Source organism: Oryzias melastigma, linkage group LG18 (genome assembly GCF_002922805.2).
Source record: "Oryzias melastigma strain HK-1 linkage group LG18, ASM292280v2, whole genome shotgun sequence".
Taxonomy (NCBI): domain Eukaryota; kingdom Metazoa; phylum Chordata; class Actinopteri; order Beloniformes; family Adrianichthyidae; genus Oryzias; species Oryzias melastigma.
The window spans coordinates 6,148,405-6,159,446 of record NC_050529.1 but is presented as its reverse complement, the minus strand read 5'-3'; the positions used below and the strand labels follow the sequence as shown (position 1 = coordinate 6,159,446).

Here is an 11,042-nt window from a genome sequence, read left to right as displayed (position 1 = left end):
ACACAAATTTAACACAACTTTACACAACGCGACAATGCATTCACACATGCATTATCGGAGGTAATGCAATTTTTCTAGTTAGTATTTGGTTTGCACTTTATACTTACGTTTATTTAATCTCATTTTTTCTGATTTTTATTTCTAGCGATTTCTTGTTATTGCAAAATTATAGGAGATTTATCAGTATATATATACATATATATATATATATCATTTGTTTTGTAGTTTTTCCACAGATTTATAGTTACATTTTTTACATTTCTTTGCGTTTACTATGGTATACTATGAGATTCTTGTGTTTGTGTTGAACTGAACTTTTTTGCTTTTTGATGTAAAGTTTGGAATCTGAAGTTTTCTGTCTTTTCAGGGTAAAGTTGCGCAGACGGCCTGCATGTCGGCCTGTAAGCACATCTCCACCTCTCTGATGGAGCTCCTGCTCAACCCGGAGGTCCGGCAGATCTCCATCGGAGCGCTGCACCAACTCAACGCCGACGTCAAGGAGTGTGAGAGTGAGTACGGACGATAGAAAGACTTCAATCTTAAAGGATTTGTTTTCCCCCCATCGGTTTTTGTTATTTCTCGTTTCCTTTAACCCCTTAATTCTTTCTCACTTTCTTCCACATATATTCACAGAATCGTAAACATTTTCCACCTTTAATTTCGGTTCAGATTTAGCTTAAAGAGAGCTATTACTCGAATAAACACAGGGGGCGCTATGGAACAACCAATGCCACAATCGAAAGAGTCTTTTATTTCTTTAAAGATTTCAAGCTTGATGTTGTTTTTCCTTTATCCGTTCATCCGCCCCCCTTCCCTCCTGCATCTGCTTGAGTTCTAAGACTTTGAAGGACCAGGTTCTGCCTGACGGAGCGGGACACATGAAAGAGCGTGGCTGGCTCTTCTTTTTTTTACTTTACATGATCAAGGTTCTTAGAGTCATGGCGGGAGTCACACTGCGTGCGTTTGAGGCGTGATGCGCGGTGACATGCGTGCAGCGCTGGGGAGGGATTAGGAGGCTGCAGAGGGACTTGGGTGGAGCAAACTGAGGAAAGAACCGGGTTAGAGATACAGTACGGAAGCAGAAGGTAGGGAGGTAGTAAATACTCAAATTTACATTTTATTTACAGTGAAGATTAAATAATGAAACAGAAAAACACATTTAGATTCAAGGTTAAAAAAAGCGTTAAAAGTGGTAAAAACCATCAAAAAGTTATAAATTGTTAGATTTTATTGCAGAAAAGTCAAAAGATTAAAATAAAGTCTAAATGTTTTCCTTTTTGACATTTTTTTTTTTACTAAATTTGTGTACAAATTTCACTTAAAATGAAACCAAAACCGCTTGAGTGCACTGAAGAAAAGCAGTAAACCTGCGAGCGGGAGGGCAAGGGGGGCATAAACTCAGGGGTAAAATAATAGGATGGGGCAGATTGGGATGAAAGGAACTTTGAGACGGGAGGAAAATTGGATTAAATGAAGAAGGAGCTGTATTTAATAAGAAGAAAAACACTTACAAGGAAGGAGGAAATGTCAGGAGAAAAGAGGAAAAACGATGTGTGGAGAAATCGAACTGAACGGGGGGGGGGTTGTGGTGGAAGCATTTTAAAATGAAATTAAATAAAGTTTTAAAGTTATTTGAAAAAAGTGAAATTTTGTGAAAAATAAGAGGAAAATGCTCAATTTTAACAATAATTGCAAAAAACAGGGAAAATAATTAAATAAAATTGGTCAAACAGACTAAATAAGCAAATAAAATATTTTTAAAAGTAATATTTTCCCTAAACACAAAAAATACAGTAACTAAGGTTTGAAAAGATGGAAATCTAGACTTTAATATTGATCATCCTTCATTCTAAGTAATCTATAGAAAACTAATTTAAAATTCCACCTTAAAAAATTCTTCAAAATTAAAATTGTCCAAAACCTGAAAGAACAGCACATTGTTCTCCATTAGTTACAATATTTTATCAAATATTTCACGTTACTGTATCACTGTAGATGAGTGAATGTGTCATATCATGATTAATATTGCACAAACTTACACAACAGTAGATCAAAAACCATACTTTTTATTCCAGAACCCTTGTTTGAAAGTTTATACGTTTATCATCCACTTTCTCCATCTGGTCGCAGTTTCACGAAGACACAACTGAAAAGTCCATACTCCTAGATCTGTTCAAAGAAATCTACCAGACAGGAAGACCTACTTAGATCTGAGAAGACTCAAGAAGTTGGATAAAACCAGACTTTGAAATCTATGAAACATACAGCGAACAACGACTTCAAAATTGAGATTATCGATCCACCAATGAATCTGATCATGACATACTTTTAACCTTTGACACCCGAGCTTTAGCACCGATATTCTTGGACTTACCATCATTCTTCAATCGTTCAAGCCGAGAAAAGCAGTTATGATAGTTTGAACAACTCTATCATTGACGTACCTTGTACTAGCATAATACATCAAGTTTTTACCCTGTGACGGAAGTTCCTACAGATTTTAAAACAGAGAAAATACTATCATAAAGAATAGAACAGTGCAAAGCTGCTTTTCTCTGTCAGATTTTGTTGGAATTGCGTTAATTGCATATATTGTCAAAGAGTTACGATAGTTTGAAGAACTCCATCGTTTATATACTTTGTACTACCGTAACTTGTCAAGTGTTTACGCAATGAACTGAGTTCCAACGGATTCCAAAGCAGAGAAAAGCTGCTTTGCGTCAATACTAGCGTGAGGAGTAGAACAGTCTATTAAAATTGCGTTAATTGCGTAGATGAGTCAAGATAGTTTAACGAACTCTATTGTTGACATACTTTGGACTAATACGTATCTTGTCCAGAATTCTAAGGATAGGACTTAAAAATTAACTGTCAAAATTAAGTTTAGAGATTTTAAGATTTCTTTAGAACACTGTCTAGATTTTTAAATTATTAATTTTTAATTTTTACTGAAAATCAGCAAAACTATTAAAACTATACATTTTTAACGAACTTAGTTTTAAAAATAACACAGGTCGTAACTTGTTCATTGACGAGTTATTGTAGTATGTCAAGAATAAGAATCTGTTGGAATTGCGAAAACAGTTGAGAAGCTAAACCGCTAGTATGAAAGGGTCAACTTGTTTTACAGTGATTAATCTTGATAGCCGCCAATCACCAAACTCCATCTCCAGCGTTTTACCAGGTGAGCCGTCCCGTCCCACCAGGGTCCAATAGCATGACGTTGTTTGGTACTATGACTCACATAAGAGCAGAGGTATCGTTGATTCAGAACATTACGGCAGCAGGACTGGAGTATGTCCTTCAGATCTTTGTTCTGGTACGTAAAGAAAAGCCGCTTTGTGCAGATATGCACCACTTAAGGTTAGGATCGGCTCGTCTATCCGCTTTAGAATCCGTTAGAATTACTGCGTAAACGGTCGCCCCCATCGCATTTCTGGACTTTATAACAACTACTGTATTTACCGGAGTATAAGTCGCAAGAACAAAAGACGTCTAATCAAGAAGCAGAAAACCACATATAAGTCGCACTTTTGGGAGAAAAGTCCGCCAACGTAGCTAAAAAAATATATATAAGCAAACACAATTATACTAATCTTTTGATCTGTATAAGAAAAATATCAAACAATCAGGTTCTCTTCCATGTTTGTTTTGGACGACACTTCTTCTTCTGCTTGTGTCTGTAGCAAATACTTATACTCAGATGCAGCAACCCCTAGTGGTTGTTAGAGGAAACAACTGCTAAAGGACAGCTGATGTTTACTGGGAAAATAACATATGTTAGCCTATTTATGTCTTTAAAAAAACACAAATAAGTCGCTCCTGAGTATAAGTCTCACCCCTGGTTAAACTACGAATAAAACTGCGACTTATACTCTGGAAAATACAGTACCTATAATCACAAATAGTTCTAGTATAAGTTATTGTATCGACGTGAGAACTAAAGAATAATCTGTTGCGACCTCCTTTGCCTTAACTCTCACACAGACGGTTGTTTTCGTCAAACTGGCAGATCAAACACAAAGTAAAGGTTACTTGATGTCGGAGTTTCTCGGCACGGCGTGTTTTTCGCCGCCGAACGCTAAAGATGGCAGGCGTGTAATGAGCGCCACGGCGTGTACGGCCCCGCGCTTCTGTCCTGAGGTGGAAGGGATTAGCTTCTCTCTTCTCCCAGAATGCCATTTGGCTCGTTTACAGAGAACTCCGGTTCACACTTCATACGACCCCGCCGCACCCCCCCTCCCCCCCTCGAGTTTTTACCAGCGACCGTCGTCCCCGTGAACAAAAAGTTACAAACCTTTGCTTCTCCACGTCCTTCTTTCACACGCAGAGCATCTCCCACACGTCTTTTCCAACAAAACCCGCCGACATGACTCTAACCCCCCACCCGCTCGCCGCGCTCCTCCCCCCTCCCCCACCGGCTGTCATTTGTCTGCCAATCTATACCGATGCATAGCGAATCCAACCAGGTCTTTTATTATTCTGTTTTTCACCCTCTTGTTTTTTTCTCCTCCTCCTCCTCCTCCTGTCTTCCCTCTCTCCGGGGGTGGACTGTGAGTGTGTGGGGGGGGCGGGTTTGTATTTTCCCACAGGTTTTGCCAGAGCCGGCCCGGTCGCAGGCTTCCAGGGTGACACGTTGCTTCTGGCCTTCAGTGACTTGAGACAAGTAGGTCTTTGTCTCCTTCCTGGTCCTCTCTCCTTCTTTTTACTGTTTTCATTTTTTTTTTTTTTCCGCTATCTCTCCTTTCACCCCCCCCCACCACCAACGCCGCCTTGTCGTCTTCCTCTCCATCCTACCGATCCGTCATCTTTCCTTCGGGTCTGTTTTCCTTTGATTGTTGCTGCTTTCACTCCCATGTCGATGTTAGCCGTCCCTCCTACGAATGTCTTCAACTTAACAAACGTCTAATTCTTAAAAGCCACAAAAAACTTCAAAATAAAATGTTAAAACTAAGTTAAAGATTTCTTTTAAGATTATACGATTGAAACGCAAAACTAATTTTGTTACATTTGAATTGTTGATTTTGAATTTTCACCAAAAATTAGCAAAATTTTGGCGATTGTAATTTTTCAAAATAAAATGTTAGAATGAAGTTAAAGATTTCATTAGAACTCTTTCTAGATTGTCCGATTCAAATGCCAAACGAATTTTGTTATGTTTAAATTATTGTTTTTTAATTTTTATCGAAAATTAGAAACATTTTTGACAATAGTACTTTTTCAAAATAAAAGCTTTTTAGCTTTTAATAAATGATCAAAATAAAGGAAGAAACGATTATAAAAAAAATAATCTTATGGAAAAAATTAAGGTCCATTTCATTAAACGTTTTCGTCTAATGACTCATAGTGAAAGTTTTTGTTGTTTTTTTTAACACTGATTTTTTTTTTGATTTTGTTTTAACGGTGAGCAATCAATAATTAAAGACTCAGCTTCATTTTTAATAAACCGACGTTGTAATGATTTAATTTATACATTTAAAAAAGCTTTCTTTTTAGCCCTTGCTTTTACATATTTGTTAAATTTAACAAATTCTTAAAACGTTGAGAATTCTAAAGGATAAAGCTTCAAAATAAAATGTTAGAATGAAGTTAAAGATTTCTTTAGAACACTTTCTAGATTATGCAATTCAAACAGGAGACTAATTTTGTTACGTTTAAATTACTGGTATTGAATTTTTACCAAAAATTAGCAACATTTTTGACCATAGTAGTATTTCAAAATAAAAGCTTTTTAATTTTTAATAAACGGTGAAAAGAAACGAGAAGTAATTGTAATGATAATAATACATTTTATTTAAAAAAATCTTATTTAATCAAACTAGTTCTTCTTATGAGCCATAATGAAACTTTTTTTGTTGGTTTTATCGTCAATTTTTTTTCTAATTTTGCTTTAAAGGTGAGCAATCATGAATAAAAGACTCAGCTGTTAAAGTTGGGTTTCAGCTTTTAAAATGTTTTTTTCTACATTAAAAAAAACTTGATTTAAATTATAATTTTACAATTATTTTGCTGTATTTTGCGTCATTCAAAAATTTTAGCTTCTTTTCCGGAACCGATGGGAATTTCTGAGTTTCTTTCATGAATCCATCGGGTCATGAAATATTTGAGCTGGGATCAGAACCGATACTTCTCATTCTGGGACGTCTTTTATGGCTGTTCCCCTTCCCGAGTGTTTGACCATTTGCTTCTGTCCGGTTGGCGCCCGGCTCAGACGGCGTGGGCGAGCGTAGGAAGTGTTGGGAGTTTGGACGCTTCGTGTGAATCTGAGCGGAGAGACCGGCGCGCCGTTTCCGAGGCTTTCTGGCCGCCGCTGCCGTCGTCGGTCGCTGTGAAAGCCAGCCGGAAAGCGGCGTGCGCGGCGGCGGTGAATGTGTGAAGCAGGGCGGAGAGCCTTTGATGTGTGTGAAAGTGCGTGACAGCGGATGACGGATGGGCCGGCAGGACGGAGCAGGGGACGATGAATGAGGTGACAGACAGAGACGGATAGCCCTTTATCCCTCCGTCACAATCCCTCTTTCTCGCTCCTTCTCTTCTCTTTCTCCGCCTGTCGGGATGATGCAGTGCCTCTTGTTCTTTCGCTCGGAGGAGGAGAACCACGGGGAGAAGGAGAAAAGGAAAAATTGCATTCATCCGGCATCCATGTTTACTCCCGCCTCCTCCTGCATCTTCCCTCGCCTCCGTCCTCCCCCTGCTCCCGTCTTTCTTTGGCCCATCAAAATCCCTGGACTCCATCACTCCTTTGTTCCTCCTCCATTGTTTTTGGGGATCGTTCCGATCAGACCAAAGCGCCGCATTCCTCCCGGATGAAGCGGATCCTTCACCTTTTCCGAGCGGACGTGCGCTTTCGCCCGATCGCGCCGGCGGTGAATGGGGCGATAAATCACCGCTGACGGGCGCGTTTTGTTGCGCGCCCGGTCCCGGTCGTTCGGGAAGGTTCTGGGGTCCTGGGACAGGGCCGAGACGCCAGTTCCCCCGAGGACACACACCGTAGCGTGCACGCTCGGACGCACACACACAAGGAATGCGTTTCATGTCGGGAGGAAAACGGCTTCATCATGTGATCTGGGACGAGATGCGTGTCGCTGCTGCGACTTCGTAGAACCACAAACTCAACCGTTTCAAACTAATAATTCATTTAGAGATCTGTAGATATTTGGTTCAAAATCTGACTTTATGACCTTTTTATTTCTATATAATGCTCAAGATCAAATTGTATTTCATCATTTTTCAGGTTTTTTTCAATTGTTTTTCTTATTTTTCCAAGATTTTTGCCGTCCAAAGAGGAAATTTGCTACATTTAAAAAAAAAAAAAGCTTTATTTTGCTTCTTTATTGATCAGTTTCCTCTGCGATCTTATGGTTTTAGAGAAACAAAATAAAAAAAATTTGCAATTCACGACAAGGTTTGTATTGAAAATTGTAGAATTTGCGACACTACAAGGTTTTTTTTATAAAGTCAATATTTTTTTAGCTCATAAAAAGCCCAAATTCACAGGTACAGCCTTTGAAGTTAACATTTATACTCTAATAACCCTCAGTGTATCACTTTTAAAAGTTCATTGTACTTTAAAAGTTCCAAAAACAATAAAAAACATCAGCTAAGATGTTAAAACATTTCAGATAAAAATATAAATAAGTTACAATAAACCATAAAAACACAAGATGACAGCAAAGTTGGGCATTAAAATGCATCAACAGATCACTTTACTCAAAATCAGTGTTTTTAATCAAAAGCTGTTTCGAGAAATTTATGGATTTTGTTTGAAAATACAAGAAAATTGCCAAAAATTGTGTTTTTTTTTTACTTTTATTCTTCAAAAAAGGTTAAAATAATTTTTTAGGAGTTTTATAAATACAGAAAATAGGATCTGGTCACTTTAAACGCTATATGGTTGAATATTTTTATTTTTTGCAAAAAAATTGCTTCTTTTGTTTGTTTAAAATTACAAAGCTTTGCAAAATGTTTGAGATTATTTAAATCGGCAAAAGTTACTGAAGGTTTTAGGACAAACCGACTGGATTTTTACCTCATGTGAAATTTTTTTTTTCTGTTAATGTTTTTTTTGCGAAACATGTATATTAATTTTTACAAACAAGTAAAAGTGCAACACTTGATATTTAGCATTTGAAATGCAAAAACTGTGTGGAAAACCTGAAACAACATAATAGCAGTTGAAACGACTACATGAAAGACATTACAGGTTAACGGGTCTTTTGGTGTTTTTACGTTTTATTTTGAAAATTCTGTACACTGCGTAAAACCTTTCCTTATTTTTGGATATATTTTTTTGTGCTAATTTTGACTTCTTTTTTTTTTTTTACTACAGTGTATGGAGTCAAAAAAAACTGAAATTGTTTTAGTATTTTTCTGTTTTGTGTTTCAGAAGTCATTTTTTTTTTTTTGCAACTCAAAGGTACAAAGTTCTGCGTTCCTACTCAGGTCTGTCACTGAGAAGAAGATAAATGTTGGGGTCGTTGGGGTCAATTGGAAAATAGTGGAGCCAATGGCAGCTCACGCAGAAAAATGTGGTGACTTTTCACTGCGTTTTAAAACACACACTCAAACTTTTCTCAACAATGACAAGACTTTTCACCATTTAAAAAAGTAATTTTCAAGCTATGATTTAATCTTTAGACTTGGAGGGAAATGCCAAAAATTTTGACCAAATGTAGACCAAAGTACCTGAAGTCTCTGTGACGGTTCCAGAAGTCATTTGAGTTCACCGATTGCCACAAAAGGTTGTATTAAGGCTGCTGACCGAGTAACCCCTCCCCCACTGGCATTTTAAGCCTTGTGCTATCTTATAGGGTCCAGATGACCCTACCCTAACATTAAAGTGTTCTCCATCCCATGACAAATATGGATGAAGGTGGACAGGATTTTATGTCTTGAATGGACACCAGTGACAATCAAAAATCATGGAGGAAAAAAAAAAAAAAATCAGTGTCCTGTCTTGGGGGGGTCCAGATGACCCCACTCCCAACGTCAATATACCTAGGATAGCACAAGGGTTACCCGGGAAGTAGCCGCTGGCTCCAAGACGCCAAAATCTCATCAAGAGAGAATGAATTTATCATGATATTTTATCAATAGAGCAAGTTAGAAATTGACCAATCCGATTTAACCATTTAAGTAGATGGTCTCAAGTCAATGCTCAAAACGTTTGACTGATTTCCTGTAGCCTGGTTTCAAGAAGTAATAGTGTGGACTTCCAACAAGCTCACTCCGGATTGCTGAGAGTGGTTGCTATAGATAGTAGAGTCTGGCGATACGATACGTGTCTCACAATACGATATGAATCACGATATATCCATAGACTATATCAGAGCTATTTATACCTTTGTTTTTTTAACTAAGAAAAATGTTAATATGACTTTCATTGTAATAAAATGGTCAAATTCATTTTATTTAATGATCACAACATTAATCACTGCAACCGTGTCTCAGATACAAGTTACTTTTACCCACAAATTCTATTATTGATCTCTTGTTATGCCGGTCTTGTGTTTCCTTTGCTTCCCCTAGTGGTAGAATTGTGCATTGCAGTTAATTCTTTACAGAACCATAACTCGCCTCAGGAATCGGCTAAAATCTCGCTTTTTTCTTTAACATCCTTACATTTTTTCTTTTTATAGCTGGGCTGGATTAAACCATCTAGCGGGCCAGATACGACCCGTGGGCCGTACATTTGACACCCCTGACCTGGACCAACTCGGACCAATCATCTGGTTACTACACATTGATATCCGCATTGTGAAGAAATGGCGACTGCATTTAGTTGTAGCCAGAAGTCATTTTCTATAGATGACATCACACTCGGTCCCATTCTCAAATTGATGGCGCCATCAAGTTTTTTTTAGTCTCCATTTCAAAGCAGCTTCTGATTTTTGACCGTCGTTTTTGGTCACTTTTTCTATATTATCAAATCAGTGGGTTTTTCTATCATTAACAACCCGCAGTCACATTCCAGCGCCACCGCCTGTCAGCAGACTTCTCCCGTTCCCTCCGTAATAACGGCGAGCGTTCGCACTTCTGGCTGCTTCTCCGCTGATCTTATCAGGGCGTCTATATTTAGACGGTGCAGAAGTCGGCGGTTGCTGTGAACCTTTGGCTGGCCCTGCGCTGCATGTGTGTGTATGTGTGTTGCGGTGTGGCGTCCCCCCAACAAAACCCTTCCAACAACCCCCCCACCTCCACGCCAGCCGTGCATTCCACCACCTTTGGCCCACTTGTTCCACACAGACAAATGACGTTCACCGAGTTGTTGTCCGATCGTCTCTGAGAGTTACAGTTGATGAAATGTGACTCTTTGGTTTCTCGTCTTTAAATTAGACTCTTGTTTTTTTTTCCTCCCATTATTCGGTACAATATTCCCTGGCTACATCACAGTTCTATTTGACTATTTTGCTAGTTTTTTATGTGCCATTTTCCCTTTTTTTTCCCCTTTTTTTTGGTGACATATTGTGTTCTGCGCGCTGATTGGCTGTACCGTGTCTTCTGTCCAACTGTGATCCCTGACTGTTTTAAGAACATAGACCAGTTTAATGTCAGAGTGGTCTGTATGAGGCTGAAGTGGACGTCCAATAAAATATATATATATATTATTTTATTTTTTTCCCAATTTTCCATAATTTTTGTGAATAAAGTTTATCTTCATTCGTCGTAAAATATCTTCAGCTGCTTTAAACTTTATTTGTTCACTATGTGTAATCTAGGAACCATTAAAATCTCATATCGATCTTCCTTTAAACCCATAACTGTCAAAGTAGAAGCTAAAATATTGAAAAATAATCAGAGTAATAAAAATGCGAAGAATATTTTAAAAAATAAGTCGCTAAAAGTGGTATTTTCTTTATATAATAATAAACGTGAATCGATGAGGGAACACTATACTCCTTATTTATCATTGATTTGGTCCAGAATTTCTTTTTCTGTTCCCTTGTCCTTTTTATTCAGCCACTTTATCCCTTTTATTTACCCAATCTGGAATCTCGATTGCTTTTTCTGTCAGACTTGGTGTATTTTTTACCTATTTTATTCCA

General features: G+C 38.0%; 1 protein-coding gene across 1 annotated transcript in view; it reads left to right on the top strand.

Moving 5' to 3' along the window:
- The window catches only part of exoc6b (exocyst complex component 6B), a gene marked incomplete in the record, with an annotated part of 114,387 nt that overhangs the window by 78,753 nt on the left and 24,592 nt on the right, over positions 1-11,042 (top strand). The window contains 2 exon segments of the mRNA XM_024287366.2: positions 368-509; positions 4,593-4,666. Of these exon segments, the coding sequence (XP_024143134.1) occupies positions 368-509; positions 4,593-4,666 (216 nt within the window).